Source organism: Saccoglossus kowalevskii, chromosome 7 (genome assembly GCF_978046115.1).
Source record: "Saccoglossus kowalevskii chromosome 7, keSacKowa6.1, whole genome shotgun sequence".
Taxonomy (NCBI): domain Eukaryota; kingdom Metazoa; phylum Hemichordata; class Enteropneusta; family Harrimaniidae; genus Saccoglossus; species Saccoglossus kowalevskii.
Genome location: NC_140647.1, coordinates 18,969,529 through 18,989,818, shown reverse-complemented (window position 1 = coordinate 18,989,818; position 20,290 = coordinate 18,969,529). Strand labels below are relative to the sequence as shown.

Below are 20,290 nucleotides of genomic sequence, written 5' to 3'. Positions count from 1 at the left end.
AACAAGGTTATACATGAAATACAATTTTATCTTATTTCTTCTCTCTGATCAATGATCTCACTTACAATTCTTTGAGAATCACACAAATCTAATGGGAAAAAAGAATTAATTTTATTTTTTTCCGCCCTCCTCAAAAAAATTGCTTTATAAAAACTCGAGAAACAAGGAATAAAAAAAGTCTGGCCTAAACAAGCAAGCTGTTTTTTTCAAAAAAGAAATCAAAAATAGCATTTTTACCAAAAATGACAAAAATATTCATTAGAGATTAGAGATATTCAAATTAGAAATTTGAAGATATTTTCATGAAATGAACAAATCTGAGATAAGTCTAGCCAATGTAAATATATACCAAGCATCAAAGCAAGTGGACTTGCAATTTTTAAGAAAAAGTCGAAAATTGACAACAATAAACAATTAGTAGTAGCGCAGCTCCGATCTGACGGCTAAAGTCAACAGTGGAGCTAAAACGGCAAATGAATGCAAGTATAAACTGCTTACATCTTTTTGCTTCTGCAGAAGTTCTTGAACCTCTTGTTCCTTTCGTAAAAGTTCTTGTGACATTTCTTCTCTAATTTTCCTCTCTTTTCCTTTTTCCTAAATGTGGGAGAAAAATGGTATTTGTGAGCTTTATAATGTATAGTGGCATTGCCATAATAAGGCACGAGTGCAATATTACAGTTCTAGGGGAAAATTAAGGTTATACAAATTGATACCTCATTTAAAATCTTTTCTTTTTCAGCTTTGATTTGGATTTCCATTTCTTCATAAAGTTTCCGAACTTCTTCGTCATGAGCATAAGCTCGACTGAAATTAAACACAGAATGCAAAAATTAAAATGTGACAATCCAATCAGGTTAAAGAAAAATGAACCCAGTTCTTACACACTATAGTCAACATGTATCTAAATAGTATAATGATGAATTATTTTTTACCACATTTCTGATAAAATAATTAAGTTTATACAATCACCATGTTCCACTCAGTCCAAGGAGTGCTTTTGGAATTACGGCAAAAACCAAATAATGGACTAATTATTATGTTTTATTATTCCAATGCACCTTGAAATGTGACAAGTGGTTCTTGACTACATTGGTGGAAAAGATCAATACATGCAGACAACATTTACTGTAAAATACGTTTTTTCGCTTAGAATTTATTTGTTCAATGATTTCGCTGAAGGGTGAAACTCCATACAAAACAGCCAAAATGTATTTTCAGCAAAAATTATTTCCAGCTAAAATAAAGTATTTGACAGTACTATGTTTTGTGCATACATACTATGGCATATTTCAAATAAACATCAAATAAGAAAATATTGTTGGCACTTGGACACTATTTTATAGTCAGATGTACCGTATAGTAAACATATAATCCAAAATTGAATTTTGTTTCTTGCCAAAAAACATTTTCTTTATGGTTTAAAGAAAGCACTATATTAAATATAAATTAAATATAGTTGAAACCAATAAAAAAATGTTTTGTTTTATTGTGAAATTCTCATAGGGAAGAAGAATGCAACAGAATCAAACAATACTTGAATTAAGTGTCCGCATGAGTGACTAGTCAAATCATTTCAGAGTTCAATAGTACCATGGCAGCACAGGTCAATTGAGGGTGTTTGTAATTGAGTGTCTACAAAAGGATCAATGATTTTATAGTTTCTAAATATTGACATTCAACAAAGTAACAATAGATTAATGATTCAGCACAGGAAATGGTAAACAGGACACTTCTCATCATTTCACATACCCATAAGAAGCTTTTTTTTCATAAAACATGACGCAACACGCATCTAAACTGATATAAAACTGTTTACAGCTATATGTAGTTATGTGATTATTTTATAGAGCGGGGTTGTATGATCAACACATGCATGGACCATTATAGAAAAAAGTAAAAGTTAGATTGCATAATGTAATTTCAGTGGGATTTTCTTCAGCATATATCGTGGATAAAAGCATGTACGCATTAAAGCGTCTTTATCTACATTTGGTTAGCTTAATATTTAACCAGGTTCTAAACTGTTGCCAATTCAAGGGAGTTATTCAAGTTTAAAAAACAGAAGTCTAGACTGTAAATGTTAAATCATTTAATTTTTTATGTTTTAAGCCAAAATGCATATATTTCAAAGTGATCTTTACAGCATGCACATCATATTTGGCCTAATAGCTCCAAATCTAAGTTCTCACATAGGTTCAGATTCAAACTGACATGTTGAATATGTACCAGTATCAATTGTTGTCACTAACAATACACTAATGTAGACAGACTATTAAGTGACTATAATAGCAAAATGACTATGAAATCCCTAATGAAAAAATCATGTCAACAACATTTAAGTAACTTTGGGGTTGAAAATGTACCAGTAATTATAGAGAGGGTTACGCTTACATGAAGCTAACAAACAATATGAAACATGACATATGAATAATTTAAAGACACGTATTATAACGTCACCTGGCAATTACATGCTGGAAACACCAGTCGAGCAGGGGCTCCACTGACATCTATATCTGAACTCTTTCTGCCAAGTATTGCAGAGTTTGAACTTTGCCCTACAACAAGATACCAGTGCCGAAAATATATTCTGACCCCCTAAGTTAGTAAATATTATATATCAATTTTCAGACAATAAGTAACTACTAGTATTTTCTCCCTCGTCCTTACAAACCTGAGGTTTCTATTTATATTAGTACACACATGTTCACAAAACTCAATGGATTTCTACTTAAAACCTAATCATATATCATATACACCATGTATTTTCTACAGTTTTATCAATTAAATTCATGTATTCTGTTGATGCACCAATAACTTTACACACTTTTCGAATGCAGACCATGTGTCTGCCATATTGAAATAATACGAAATGTTGAAGTAAAATAGATGGAATTTATATTTGAATGAAAGTGTAAGTCATCTCAAGTGCTGAGATGATTGAAATCAGAAAAGTTGGATTGAGTTTACCACATATTTTATAGTTTCAAAAAAATTAGGCAACTTTTTGGCATGTAAATGTCATATACTGGTAGTTCATTAATTTTTTTTTCAAAATGACCACCATTTTGGATCTCAAAGCCAGGGGGATTATATCAAAATGCCTCAAAATTTTGATACAAACGAGTCTGGTGACCCACTATTCTTTCGCTCATTTTCAAATTTACTAGCTTGACACAAAGAATAAATAAAAAGAAGATTGAGAAATGTCAAGATATATTCTCTCATTAGTAAAATTTTCTAGAAATTTCAAGAAATCGTACATTATTAAAAAACATGAGAAGCATGTTACTTGCTCTTTTAGGAAGCACATTCCCAACAGAAGCGCACATAAACCAAAATTGCAGTGACAAACATGTATCATGACAAGCTCAATCATTACAATATGACTTTTTTAACAGAGACAATATCTGTGCATACACTAGTATTTCAACTTAATACAATTAAATCAGCGGTCTCACAGAATTATACCTCTCACCTGACCACCCACAATTAATACTCATACTTACTTTCTAAGAGCACTTTCCAACTCATCACTATCAATTCTTGCTTTACGAATGTCACTTGATACTTTTTGTATGAAATCCTCAAAATCACCCAACAATTCTGGTTCACTTGACTTTATTTTCTTCCAAAGTTCTTTGATGTGTTGCTGACTGTAAAATTAACAAAAGAAAAGCCATTATGTCGAATGATAGAACTAAAAAATAACCTTTGTGTACTGAGTACACTGGTAAAATTCCTTATTTGTCTAAGGTTGTATCCAATTCCACTCTGATGAAAAAATAAATTTGCCTTAAAAAACATTATTGGTATCATTGTGATGTCAAATTTACCATCTCATCCACGATAGTATCATATGACATCAAATTGATCATCATGATGGAATCCAGGGTATCAAGGTGTCAAATTGAACACTATGATAAAATATGTCACCATGGCTACAATAGTATCATGATGTCAAACTGACCACTAGTATCATGAACAACTGACAATCAGTATCATAACAAACTGACAATCAGTATCATAACAAACTAACCATCAGTATCATAACAAACTGACCATCAGTATCATAACAAACTGACCATCAGTATCATAACAAACTGACCACTAGTATCATGAACAACTGACAACCAGTATCATAACAAACTGACAATCAGTATCATAACAAACTGACCATCAGTATCATAACAAACTGACCATCAGTATCATAACAAACTGACCATCAGTATCATGACAAACTGACCATCAGTATCATAACAAACTGACAATCAGTATCATAACAAACTGACCATCAGTATCATAACAAACTGACCATCAGTATCATAACAAACTGACCAACAGTACTATGACAAACTGACCACCAGTATCATAACAAACTGACAACCAGTATCATAACAAACTGACAACCAGTATCATAACAAACTGACAATCAGTATCATCCTCATGACAAGCTGACCACTAGTATCATCTGACCACCAACGTCATGTATAATGACCACAAAAGTATAATGATCACAAACTGACCACTGTATCATAACAAACTGGCCACCAGTATCATGACAAACTGACCACCAGTATCATGACAAACTGACCACTGTATTATGACAAACTGACCACCAGTATTATGACAAACTGACCACCAGTATCACAACAAACTGACCACTGTATCATAACAAACTGGCCACCAGTATCATGACAAACTGACCACTGTATTATGACAAACTGACCACCGTATCATAACAAAATGGCCACCAGTATCATGATAAACTGACCACCAGTATCATGACAAACCGGCCACTGTATCATGACAAACTGACCACCAGTATTATGACAAACTGACCACCAGCATCACAACAAACTGACCACAGTATTATGACAAACTGACCACCAGTATCATGACAAACTGACTACCAGTACTATGACAAACTGACCATCAGTATCATGACAAACTGACTACCAGTACTATGACAAACTGACCATCAGTATCATGACAAACTAACCACCAGTATCATAACAAACTGACCACCAGTATTATGACAAACTGACCAACAGTATTATGACAAACTAACAACCAGTATTATGACAAACTAACAACCAGTATCATACCAAACTGACCATCAGTATCATAACAAACTGAACATCAGTATCATAACAAACTGACAACCAGTATCATCCTCATGACAAGCTGACCACTAGTATCATCTGACCACCAACGTCATGTATAATGACCACAAAAGTATAATGATCACAAACTGACCACTGTATCATAACAAACTGGCCACCAGTATCATGACAAACTGACCACCAGTATCATGACAAACCGGCCACTGTATCATGACAAACTGACCACCAGTATCAGAACAAACTGACCACAGTATTATGACAAACTGACCACCAGTATTATAACAAACTGACCACCAGTATCATGACAAACTGACCACCAGTACTATGACAAACTGACCAACAGTATTATGACAAACTGACCAACAGTATTATGACAAACTGACAACCAGTATCATAACAAACTGACCATCAGTATCATAACAAACTGACCACCAGTATCATAACAAACTGACCACCAGTATCATAACAAACTGACAATCAGTATCATCCTCATGACAAGCTGACCACTAGTATCATCTGACCACCAACGTCATGTATAATGACCACAAAAGTATAATGATCACAAACTGACCACTGTATCATAACAAACTGGCCACCAGTATCATGACAAACTGACCACCAGTATCATGACAAACTGACCACTGTATTATGACAAACTGACCACCAGTATTATGACAAACTGACCACCAGTATCACAACAAACTGACCACTGTATCATAACAAACTGGCCACCAGTATCATGACAAACTGACCACTGTATTATGACAAACTGACCACTGTATCATAACAAAATGGCCACCAGTATCATGATAAACTGACCACCAGTATCATGACAAACCGGCCACCAGTACTATGACAAACTGACCAACAGTATTATGACAAACTGACCAACAGTATTATGACAAACTGACAACCAGTATCATAACAAACTGACCATCAGTATCATAACAAACTGACCACCAGTATCATAACAAACTGACCACCAGTATCATAACAAACTGACAATCAGTATCATCCTCATGACAAGCTGACCAGTAGTATCATCTGACCACCAACGTCATGTATAATGACCACAAAAGTATAATGATCACAAACTGACCACTGTATCATAACAAACTGGCCACCAGTATCATGACAAACTGACCACCAGTATCATGACAAACTGACCACTGTATTATGACAAACTGACCACCAGTATTATGACAAACTGACCACCAGTATCACAACAAACTGACCACTGTATCATAACAAACTGGCCACCAGTATCATGACAAACTGACCACTGTATTATGACAAACTGACCACTGTATCATAACAAAATGGCCACCAGTATCATGATAAACTGACCACCAGTATCATGACAAACCGGCCACTGTATCATGACAAACTGACCACCAGTATTATGACAAACTGACCACCAGCATCACAACAAACTGACCACAGTATTATGACAAACTGACCACCAGTATCATGACAAACTGACTACCAGTACTATGACAAACTGACCATCAGTATCATGACAAACTGACTACCAGTACTATGACAAACTGACCATCAGTATCATGACAAGCTAACCACCAGTATCATAACAAACTGACCACCAGTATTATGACAAACTGACCAACAGTATTATGACAAACTAACAACCAGTATTATGACAAACTAACAACCAGTATCATACCAAACTGACCATCAGTATCATAACAAACTGAACATCAGTATCATAACAAACTGACAACCAGTAACATCCTCATGACAAGCTGACCACTAGTATCATCTGACCACCAACGTCATGTATAATGACCACAAAAGTATAATGATCACAAACTGACCACTGTATCATAACAAACTGGCCACCAGTATCATGACAAACTGACCACCAGTATCATGACAAACTGACCACTGTATTATGACAAACTGACCACCAGTATCAGAACAAACTGACCACAGTATTATGACAAACTGACCACCAGTATTATAACAAACTGACCACCAGTATCATGACAAACTGACCACCAGTACTATGACAAACTGACCACCAGTATCATGACAAACTGACCACCAGTATCATTACAAACTGACCACCAGTATTATGACAAACTGACCAACAGTATTATGACAAACTGACAACCAGTATCATAACAAACTGACCATCAGTATCATAACAAACTGACCACCAGTATCATAACAAACTGACCACCAGTATCATGACAAACTGACCACCAGTATCATGACAAACTGACCACTGTATTATGACAAACTGACCACTGTATTATGACAAACTGACCATCAGTATTATAACAAACTGACCACCAGTATCATGACAAACAGACCACCAGTACTATGACAAAATGACCACCAGTATCATGACAAAGTGACCACCAGTATCATGACAAACAGACCACCAGTACTATGACAAAATGACCACCAGTATCATGACAAAGTGACCACCAGTATCATGACAAACTGACCACTGTATTATGACAAACTGACCACTGTATTATGACAAACTGACCACCAGTATTATAACAAACTGACCACCAGTATCATGACAAACTGACCACCAGTACTATGACAAACTGACCACCAGTATCATGACAAACTGACCAGCAGTATCATAACAAACTGACCAACAGTATTATGACAAACTGACAACCAGATTCATAACAAACTGACCACCAGTATCATGACAAACTGACCACCAGTATCATGACAAACTGACCACCAGTATCATTACAAACTGACCACCAGTATTATGACAAACTGACCAACAGTATTATGACAAACTGACAACCAGTATCATAACAAACTGACCATCAGTATCATAACAAACTGACCACCAGTATCATGACAAACTGACCACCAGTATCATGACAAACTGACCACTGTATTATGACAAACTGACCACTGTATTATGACAAACTGACCACCAGTATCAGAACAAACTGACCACAGTATTATGACAAACTGACCACCAGTATTATAACAAACTGACCACCAGTATCATGACAAACTGACCACCAGTACTATGACAAACTGACCAACAGTATTATGACAAACTGACCAACAGTATTATGACAAACTGACAACCAGTATCATAACAAACTGACCATCAGTATCATAACAAACTGACCACCAGTATCATAACAAACTGACCACCAGTATCATAACAAACTGACAATCAGTATCATCCTCATGACAAGCTGACCACTAGTATCATCTGACCACCAACGTCATGTATAATGACCACAAAAGTATAATGATCACAAACTGACCACTGTATCATAACAAACTGGCCACCAGTATCATGACAAACTGACCACCAGTATCATGACAAACTGACCACTGTATTATGACAAACTGACCACCAGTATTATGACAAACTGACCACCAGTATCACAACAAACTGACCACTGTATCATAACAAACTGGCCACCAGTATCATGACAAACTGACCACTGTATTATGACAAACTGACCACTGTATCATAACAAAATGGCCACCAGTATCATGATAAACTGACCACCAGTATCATGACAAACCGGCCACCAGTACTATGACAAACTGACCAACAGTATTATGACAAACTGACCAACAGTATTATGACAAACTGACAACCAGTATCATAACAAACTGACCATCAGTATCATAACAAACTGACCACCAGTATCATAACAAACTGACCACCAGTATCATAACAAACTGACAATCAGTATCATCCTCATGACAAGCTGACCAGTAGTATCATCTGACCACCAACGTCATGTATAATGACCACAAAAGTATAATGATCACAAACTGACCACTGTATCATAACAAACTGGCCACCAGTATCATGACAAACTGACCACCAGTATCATGACAAACTGACCACTGTATTATGACAAACTGACCACCAGTATTATGACAAACTGACCACCAGTATCACAACAAACTGACCACTGTATCATAACAAACTGGCCACCAGTATCATGACAAACTGACCACTGTATTATGACAAACTGACCACTGTATCATAACAAAATGGCCACCAGTATCATGATAAACTGACCACCAGTATCATGACAAACCGGCCACTGTATCATGACAAACTGACCACCAGTATTATGACAAACTGACCACCAGCATCACAACAAACTGACCACAGTATTATGACAAACTGACCACCAGTATCATGACAAACTGACTACCAGTACTATGACAAACTGACCATCAGTATCATGACAAACTGACTACCAGTACTATGACAAACTGACCATCAGTATCATGACAAGCTAACCACCAGTATCATAACAAACTGACCACCAGTATTATGACAAACTGACCAACAGTATTATGACAAACTAACAACCAGTATTATGACAAACTAACAACCAGTATCATACCAAACTGACCATCAGTATCATAACAAACTGAACATCAGTATCATAACAAACTGACAACCAGTAACATCCTCATGACAAGCTGACCACTAGTATCATCTGACCACCAACGTCATGTATAATGACCACAAAAGTATAATGATCACAAACTGACCACTGTATCATAACAAACTGGCCACCAGTATCATGACAAACTGACCACCAGTATCATGACAAACTGACCACTGTATTATGACAAACTGACCACCAGTATCAGAACAAACTGACCACAGTATTATGACAAACTGACCACCAGTATTATAACAAACTGACCACCAGTATCATGACAAACTGACCACCAGTACTATGACAAACTGACCACCAGTATCATGACAAACTGACCACCAGTATCATTACAAACTGACCACCAGTATTATGACAAACTGACCAACAGTATTATGACAAACTGACAACCAGTATCATAACAAACTGACCATCAGTATCATAACAAACTGACCACCAGTATCATAACAAACTGACCACCAGTATCATGACAAACTGACCACCAGTATCATGACAAACTGACCACTGTATTATGACAAACTGACCACTGTATTATGACAAACTGACCATCAGTATTATAACAAACTGACCACCAGTATCATGACAAACAGACCACCAGTACTATGACAAAATGACCACCAGTATCATGACAAAGTGACCACCAGTATCATGACAAACAGACCACCAGTACTATGACAAAATGACCACCAGTATCATGACAAAGTGACCACCAGTATCATGACAAACTGACCACTGTATTATGACAAACTGACCACCAGTATTATAACAAACTGACCACCAGTATCATGACAAACTGACCACCAGTACTATGACAAACTGACCACCAGTATCATGACAAACTGACCAGCAGTATCATAACAAACTGACCAACAGTATTATGACAAACTGACAACCAGATTCATAACAAACTGACCACCAGTATCATGACAAACTGACCACCAGTATCATGACAAACTGACCACCAGTATCATTACAAACTGACCACCAGTATTATGACAAACTGACCAACAGTATTATGACAAACTGACAACCAGTATCATAACAAACTGACCATCAGTATCATAACAAACTGACCACCAGTATCATGACAAACTGACCACCAGTATCATGACAAACTGACCACTGTATTATGACAAACTGACCACTGTATTATGACAAACTGACCATCAGTATTATAACAAACTGACCACCAGTATCATGACAAACTGACCACCAGTACTATGACAAAGTGACCACCAGTATCATGACAAAGTGACCACCAGTATCATGACAAACTGACCACTGTATTATGACAACCTGACCACTGTATTATGACAAACTGACCACCAGTATTATAACAAACTGACCACCAGTATCATGACAAACTGACCACCAGTACTATGACAAACTGACCATCAGTATCATGACAAACTGACCACCAGTATCATAACAAACTGACCACCAGTATTATGACAAACTGACCAACAGTATTATGACAAACTGACAACCAGATTCATAACAAACTGACCATCAGTATCATGACAAACTGACCACCAGTATCATGACAAACTGACCACCAGTATCATGACAAACTGACCACTGTATCATGACAAACTGACCACCAGTATTATGACAAACTGACCACCAGTATCATGACAAACTGACCACCACTATAATGAGAAACTGACCACCGGTATCATGACAAACTGACAACCAGTATCACAAACTGACCACCAGTATCATGACAAACTGACTGCCAGTATCATGACAAACTGACAACCAGTATCACAAACTGACCACCAGTATCACAAACTGACCACCAGTATCATAACAAACTGACTGCCAGTATCATAACAAACTGACCACCAATATTATGACAAACTGACCAATAGTATCATGACAAACTGACCACCAGTATCATAACAAACTGACCACCAGTATCATAACAAACTGACAATCAGTATCATCCTCATGACAAGCTGACCACTAGTATCATCTGACCACCAACGTCATGTATAATGACCACAAAAGTATAATGATCACAAACTGACCACTGTATCATAACAAACTGGCCACCAGTATCATGACAAACTGACCACCAGTATCATGACAAACTGACCACTGTATTATGACAAACTGACCACCAGTATTATGACAAACTGACCAACAGTATCATGACAAACTGACCAATAGTATGACAAACTGACCAACAGTATCATGACAAACTGACCAATAGTATCATGACAAACTGACCAACAGTATCATGACAAACTGACCAATAGTATCATGACAAACTGACCACACAAATCATAACCATTGCTTAAATTGTTCAGCTCAGCACACAAATATATTGAAGTTAAAGTGTAAAAGCGCCACCAAGTGGCAACAATTAGTCTGCCATCCATCCAAATCAGTGAAGATGATTAACCATGTCAAGAATTAATAGTATACATGTATAAGACCAAAAAGAATGAAACTATCATGGTTGATCATATGATCCATAATAGAGTTTTGGTTCATCCATACCATGGTACTTCATGGTATGGTATAATAAAAGTGCTTGTACAATGTATATAAATGAAATATACATAATTTAGCTTATATAGCAACAAAATTTAATTTTGCAATTCAGTTCAGGGTTATGACCATGATTACCTACACATATGGTGATGAGCATGCGGTCAACCATTGTCTTTGACCATGGTATTTGATAGTGTATCATTGTCAGACATGTATATGCTTTGCTATAGCAAACATGTTGAACCTTGTCAGCCATTTATCTGGAATAAACATGAAATCACTGACGAACACATGGACAGATTTCTGATAACAAAATCAAACAAATTTCGTCAATCATAAAACCATTTATAGTTATTTAATAATACAACGGTGATTGATACATGTATGTATATGTTAGCGCAGCAGAGTGACGAGTTACACAAATGTATGTATGTTTGCTTTAAACTGTATTATATAAAACATGTTTCCTTTGAAATCCTATTACAACACTTCATTCGAAAGTGAGAGTCGAAGAGATTGATGACAACACAAGATAAATCATGTTGCTATGACTACCTTTTTTTGTCAAGATTTTCCCAGTGAGCTCCTGCTTTAGAGAAGACATCCTTCCAGTTTTCACAAAGATCACAACGATAGTCTACAATGAATTTTTGGTGAACTACATCATGGTAGAGCTCTCTTAGCGCAACAACAAGCAGTAATAATATAGCTCCCAGCAGGACATGGTTTAAACTAACACTAGCTCGAATATACTCTGATGTAGTCACATTATGGCTATGCTGGGTAAACCAGTTCATTTTTGTTCTACCATAGCTCTATAGACACCATACTGACTGCTACAATAATGACCAGCTCAATTGCGCACAGTAATATTTGTGAGGCAGCACAGCTGTTACATATGGCACAAATCCCAAATACCAATTCAAATAGGAGCAACAAAGGAATTAAAATCTATTGAAATCATAAGAATATTAAAAAATGGTAACGTATGGGTAACCTTATATGACATCAATATTTTATGTTAATAACTGTTGACCAAATGTTAAAAAAATAAATTTCATTATAGTTGATAAAAATACACCAAAATAACTATTTTGAGCCAGATAATGAAAGAATGGTCTCCGACAGAAAAAAATAATATTACAAACAATAAATATAAATTTGTTCCATTTAATATTTCCATTTTTATATCCAACAATGAATGGATTAATGACACATTGAAATAACATATGCTAAAGGTCAAATCTGTTTACATGACATTTTCAAATTTTCATAAATTATGACCTGCACTGCTACATCTGTCTACATTTTACAGACAGTTTACTGTATATTTATATACTCAATTGAAAAAAAAAATAATATATTCTTGCATATGCTAATTAGAGTGTTATCTTTGAGTTCACCGAGTATTTCAATATACCAGATAAGGTATTTTAATGAAATACGGTATTCTATGCCAGTCATTATGTGTAACATATGAATTGATATTTTTATCACATCAGTTTCATAAATAGGCAATATGGTGGCAATGTATTATCAAAATAAATGGAAGTATTGGGTTTATATGTATTATCAAAGAAGGTTGAGAATGACCTGTAAGATAAGCATGCCTATCTTCTACAGGGATTTGTCTTTTAAAATAAACAAGTCATTGAAAATGACATAGTCCCTGTTTTATTTTTGAAAGTTCTCTTTGTGCTTGTCATATTAAAGTGGAGGGGTTGTCACGAGCGTGTCCTTGAAACTTGGGTTCCAAGTGGCATATACAACAGATTGTTTATTTACATCAAATTCGAACACGTGTTACATGACGACCCCTCTGGTTTAAGACATAGCAAAAAAAAAACATAGAAACATAGATCACAAGTGAAAGCATGTCCAAGTTATCACATTTTAAACAAACAAGTTAGCCACCACTTGGCCATATTTGATGAAATTGCAAATTGAATTGACATGTCCATTTATGACATGCTAAATATCAATGAAAATGAAACATGGGTGACAAAGATATAGTAATATGGCCAAATATAAAAACAGCCGTTATTTGGCTATCTTTGATCTGATTATGAAACAAAGTGACATGTATTATGTATGTGCCAAATGCGAATGAAAATGGTACATAAATCTTGGAAATAAAGTAGTAAGGCCAAAAAGTCAGATAGCTGTCAATCGCCATCCTTGATCCAATTTTGAAACAAATTGTTATGGATAAGTATCCTAACATGTATAACGTATATGCCAAATTTGAATGAAAACTGACAAAGCATGTCCAAGATACTACATTTTCAAAAAACAAGATGGCTGCCAGTCGACCATTTTAAATCGAATCGCTACACCACCACATGTGCATATGTCCCACATAAACTACTAGGCCCATGCAAAGAATGAACAGAATCAGTCCAAAGGATTTTGAAATATGACTCCGGATGGACGCATGGATGAACGCACGGACTTCGTTCTAACAGGGACTAAAAATTAAAGGTTCCTGTGCATCCTATAGATAGTACTTATTAACACCTATAGACAACTGTAATCTACCAATATAAGCATCTTATAGTCAATACCATGTATAAATATAGTATGTTCTATGTGCATCCGATAGATAGCTCTCATTACTACCTATAGACAACTGTAATCTACCAGTATAAGCATCCTATAGTCAATACTATGTATAAATATAGTATGTTCTATGTGCATCCTATAGATAGAACTCATTACCACCTATAGACAACTGTAATCTACCAGTATAAGCATCCTATAGTCAATACTATGTATAAATATAGTATGTTCTATGTGCATCCTATAGATAGAACTCATTACCACCTATTGACATATGTAATCAACCAGTATAGGCATTATATGGGCAATACCATGTGTAATTATAGTATGTTCTATCACCGTCCCTCGTGTTGAGGGACGGTGGTTCTATGTACGTTCTACAGATAATACTCATTACCACATGTATAGACATAATATGTTCTATAGGAATCCTATAGATATTATGGTAGTAATCCTATAGATCCTTACTACCTATAGAATAGTATGTTCTATAGGAATCCTATACATGAACAAGACGACAGCTGGTTGTACTGATGACCACCTGCAAACATAGAATATATAGAAATACTATAGAAGAACACAAAGATACAGCTTCACTACACATGAAAACACAAACACAAAAAGTTACCGTATATTACAGTATGATAGATATGTTTAGCTGTTGACACAAACTGCTGTGTAAATCAGCATATAATTTACACTATTAATGGAAATGATTACCGTAGTACATGTATTATGTAAAAGTAGTGATACATTTGGTTACATATTTCTTCTATTACAAAGTAAAGAAATTTGACATAATATCAACAAGATTTATAACGTTTGTGTGATGTTATCAGTGAGGCCAATATACTTGGCATTTGAATAATAATTCATTTTTTTTTATCAAGCTCCAATTGAAGTTACTGCAAACATGTTACAGAATGAGATGGAGCTTACATTACAGTCACACATAGTATTTGGAACATCAATGCAACATTTTGCTAGTCAGTAACAAATTTGCTAGTCAGTTTAATAGCAATGATGCTTTCAGTCAAGCATCCAGTGCTGCTTGGCAGTGGCATAGACGAACTTGAGTATGAACACCAGGGCATTGATAATGTGTAATTATATACCAGGCAGTCAACTTTGCGATATATCAACGGTATCCGATATCACTTTCATGGAACAACCATCTCATAATAGTGTTGAAATTCTAAAAAGCAGGCATCTGATGATTGTCTGAAGGCAAAATTACTATAACTGTCTAGCAAATTGCCTGCTAACATGCCGTATTGGTGTTCAAACACTAAATACTGCAACAGTATAAAGATGGATGAGGCTAACATACTTCATCTAAAAGAATTACTTGCAATTTTAAATTAATCCCTGGGCTGCCCATTTAAACAGAAAAAAAAAATATAGATACACCATATACATGTCGTATTTTGCTAATTTTTGCAATTAAAATGGTCAGTATATCACAGCTTAACGCTATGAAGAATTCAAAAACTCATTGTTTCCATGGAAACTATTTCAGGTACCAAAATTTGCTATTTGTCGTTCATTTGATGACATCTTTGAATTTGTGCTTTTAAAAAAAAATTGAATTTTTACTACCGGTAGTTAGCTGCATTCATCTTTTAACTGATAATAATAATAATACCTTGCCAAAGTTCAAAGTGTTATCATGATGATGGTTACCATTTTGTGAAGATTAAATTTACACAAGTGCATAGGTCGTGTACATGAGTTATCATCTGTATTTATTCAAAGATAACATGACAGTGTGTTAGTAGACAGGTATAGTAGATAAGAGACGGCTAACACAATGTTTGAGATGGGGACTTATATACTTACTCATAAGGCTGAAGACGGCCAAGTTTACCTCTCCCAGAACTGATGAAGAATATGATATATATATATATATATATAAACAGGCAGAAATAAAATAATAAAAAAACATGAAAATGTGTAGCACTGTTTGGAATCAGTGATCGTACACCTGAAAGTATAGTTGTAAATAGGTGATTTTCCGAACAATTGCGAGATCTCGCGAGATGCATGAAAGACGCGTGTCGAACGTCTGCTGCAAACATTTGATTTTGAACTAGAATTTCTTTATTTTGCAGCTTACATTGACCAGCCGATCTTCGACAGAGGAATATTGCTTCCGAATACCCTCACTTAATCGAAATTGCCCATCATCAAATGTGTACAGCACATTATTAAGCATGGAAATGTCCCCGAAATACTTTCGCGTTTGTCGAATCCCATGCGATGTTTGACGCGACTACGACGCTATGACCTTTGTTTGTCCTGTTTTTACGTTCGATTTCACGCATAACGCGTGATTCTCGCAGTGAACGGAAAATGGTAAATTGAACAGATCTGTCATACAGCTGCTAATTTTGATGTGTAGACACAAATTTGATAGTTCACCTTTCCACAATAGACAATTTTCCGTTACTGTAAGATCCTGCGTTATGTGTGAAATCAAACGTAAAAACAGTACAATCAAAGGTCATAGTGACGACAAACAAACGCGAAAGTATTTTGGGAGATATTTCAATGCTTAATAATGTACTGTATACATGATGATGGTCAAAGTAAGGGTATCTAAATGCAATATTCCCTTTTCAAAGATCGGCCTTTCGACTTTGAGCTATGAAAAAAAGAAATTTGAGCTCAAAATCAAATCGCTAGATTTTGCAGCAGACGTTCAGCCCACGTGTTGCACACAATATGCGAGATCTTGCAGTAGAATGGAAAATCACCTTTCGAACATTTTCTCATTTACCAATGATGGGTGTTGAGCTTCACACTGTTTTCTGTTCTAAATATGTTTATAGAGAGTTTTTAATTTGCCAAATGATGTGAAAATTTGATTGGGTCTTTCCTAAGACGTACATATTAAAATATTGAAAGCATGGTTACTTTCTGTAATTTTACTAGTGGCCAACAACAGCAAAATGTAGCAGTTGCATATTGGAGTTTTGGATGAGTTGATGACTTGCTATTTGTTCAGATGATGCAAAAGAAATTGTGCATTGTTATTGCAAGAATGTTTACAATTTTAGAATTTGAATGTACTTATGAGAATGAAATTCATGATAGCTAAATGTACTTTGTTTATTATACCTTTGAATGTCATTTCTTTTCCGCCCAATTTTTGTGCAACATTTTGTTAATTTTTAGACATTTTTTGATAATTTTTTTGTTAATTTTAGACCAGACAGACATAATTTCCTGTTGTCTTTAGCCATTGATCAAAAGATAAGAAAAAAATGTGGTATATTTTGTGAAAGGTGACAAAAGTTGTCTTTGGTGCTCAAAGAGTTCAGAATCTCAGTGAAATGTGTTCATGATATACCCTGATACACAAAAATGATTTACACTCTGTGCTTGTTATTCACATCACAAAAATGTGTGAAAAACAAACACAGAATACCTACAACAAAGCGTGATCAGTTTGAAAAACTACTAAACATGTAGATATGGGGAAAGCACAACCGAGTTCAGACTACCTGAAAAAAAACATATCTCTGAACTGAAACAATTGTACCAGATACATGCTTCCAGTACATGTATCAGTACATGTGTCATGTTCCACTGTATGTGAACACCAAATCTTCATATGATTCAACTATATTCTGCACTAACTGCATAATTATTTATAATATATTCTAAATTATGTTATAGTACAGTTATAAATACATTTCTAAACACATTGATACACAATAACATTCTTTATACGTATGACATGCTATTTAATTAAGGGAGTGATGTACAAATCTTGATACTGTGGAATACTTTATTTTCGCTGGAATTAATCTTCGCTGAAAAGGCTTTTTGGGCATTTTGTATGGAATTTATTTTCACTGATTTTTGATAAGTTTAATGTGAAATATAGGAAAAAAAGTATATTCGCTGGATTTTATTTTCACAGAATCATCCCTTCAGCGAAAATAGCGAAAATAAATTCCAAGCGAAAATAAAGTATTCTACAGTATTAACCAGGTGTTAGCCATCCAAGATGATATGATATATTTTCTGAAAGCTAGTTACTGATATACACAGAATCATGCACTCACAGATTGTGTGTAAATTTATGTAATCAGCTAAAAGTAAACACTGTGAATAGAAGTGTGACAGCAGAAACGAATGAAATCGTATTTCTGAATGATGAAAACAAACAAATTTGAATCTGTTGAAAAGAGTGAAATTTGTTTAAGTAACATACATTTTTGGAGTTCAAAAAGAAAATTTTGCAAAACAAGTCATGCAAAAACATGATTTATAAAACAGAGCTCAGAAATATTCATGGTAAGCTATCAAAGTGATGAGTGCAAAAACACTAACTGCTTTATGCAAGAGGTAGGTACATCAAACCCTTAAAAATAATTGGATTAAACAAATCTAATATAACTGGAGACATTTCCTAAGCAAGTCTGAAACACACCATGGAGTGCCACTAACAATGCATAAAGGGGCAGGCAAGTGGAATACTTTGCAATCATGCAGGCCAGGCATACACAATAAACAGTATCAAATACTATACATGTACTAGTATACAGTCTAATATTATATACAACACACAGGCCACACATACAATGAGATTTGTACCAGGCAAATTTGAACTGAATATACCTATAAATATTGTGGTTGACATATAGATGTATGTACGGGTTGCTTTATCAGAAATGAGTTTAGATTGTAAGTTTTATCGGGTAACACATGCACGTGTATTGTTTAACGTGTTTTATTTATAGGAAGAAAAACATTCCTGGGTCACTTTTTAGAACAAAAACAAACAAATCACATTATAGTTCCCAACTAATATGACATTTCAAAAATACAAGTCTATACAGTGCTTTTTAATCTATTTAACATTTGCATTGTGATCTATAGGGTTATGGATGTGGTTGAAGCAAAATACACAGCGCCCTCTATGTTTGACATTATTGACAAAAATCAAACATGCTTGGCAGAAGTCTGAAAGTGATTGAAAACTGTCACTAATTGAGTGATTTGAGGTCCTAAATGATTCTATACTGTTTTTGTTTTATGTTTGTTGAGTTATTTCCAGGAATCCTAACCATATCAAGGGCTATAAAAGAGCACATAAAGTACAAATCTCATTGCAGGACTGTTGTCTACACAAATCAATATTAAATTAAGCACAATTAATAAAGGATTGATCACACTTACTCATCAAACAGTGACGTAGCACCCAGACCTTCAAGTGCTTGTTGGAATGCTATATCTTCTTGTGTGTCATCTTCTTCACCTTGTTCGTCCTCATAAACATCACGATGTCCTTCCTCCTCTGCTGGATCCTCTGAACCAAAACCAAGAAACCCACCTAGACAAGTAGAATTATTTTAAAATGTGATTTATGTCATGGTTTTTAACAGGCTGTGCGAAGTGAACAGCAGGAATGAAGTGTGTATATTTAACAGTCAATGAATTATAGAAATGAATTATTTATTAAACTATAATTCAGTTTCAAGGGTTTAAAAGTACTTGTACTAATAAGTCTTGATAACAGCTTTCAATGGTAGTCACAACTTGATATCACTAATTTGAGTTGCATTCGCTGTGAATTAATCAATCTGTTAAATAAAGTTACATTCCCACTTTGTATGATCTCCAGAAAATCTCTCTCTGACCCCTGACCCCCTG

The 20,290-nt window shown here is 35.1% G+C and overlaps 1 protein-coding gene across 5 annotated transcripts in view; it reads right to left on the bottom strand.

Moving 5' to 3' along the window:
- Positions 1–20,290, bottom strand: part of LOC100377113 (EF-hand calcium-binding domain-containing protein 4B-like) — a 57,749-nt gene that overhangs the window by 22,113 nt on the left and 15,346 nt on the right. For 3 of the 5 annotated variants that reach the window (XM_078007525.2, XM_085501247.1, XM_085501249.1), the window contains exons 4-8: positions 19,817–19,970; positions 16,466–16,504; positions 3,507–3,653; positions 714–804; positions 499–594 (exon numbers count right to left, since the gene is read on the bottom strand). In XM_078007525.2, coding sequence (XP_077863651.1) covers positions 499–594; positions 714–804; positions 3,507–3,653; positions 16,466–16,504; positions 19,817–19,970 — 527 coding nt within the window. Of the gene's footprint in view, positions 1–498; positions 595–713; positions 805–3,506; positions 3,654–12,622; positions 12,932–16,465; positions 16,505–19,816; positions 19,971–20,290 lie in introns of those variants that run through there. The other 2 variants (XM_085501248.1, XM_078007526.2) reach the window with 2 other exon arrangements.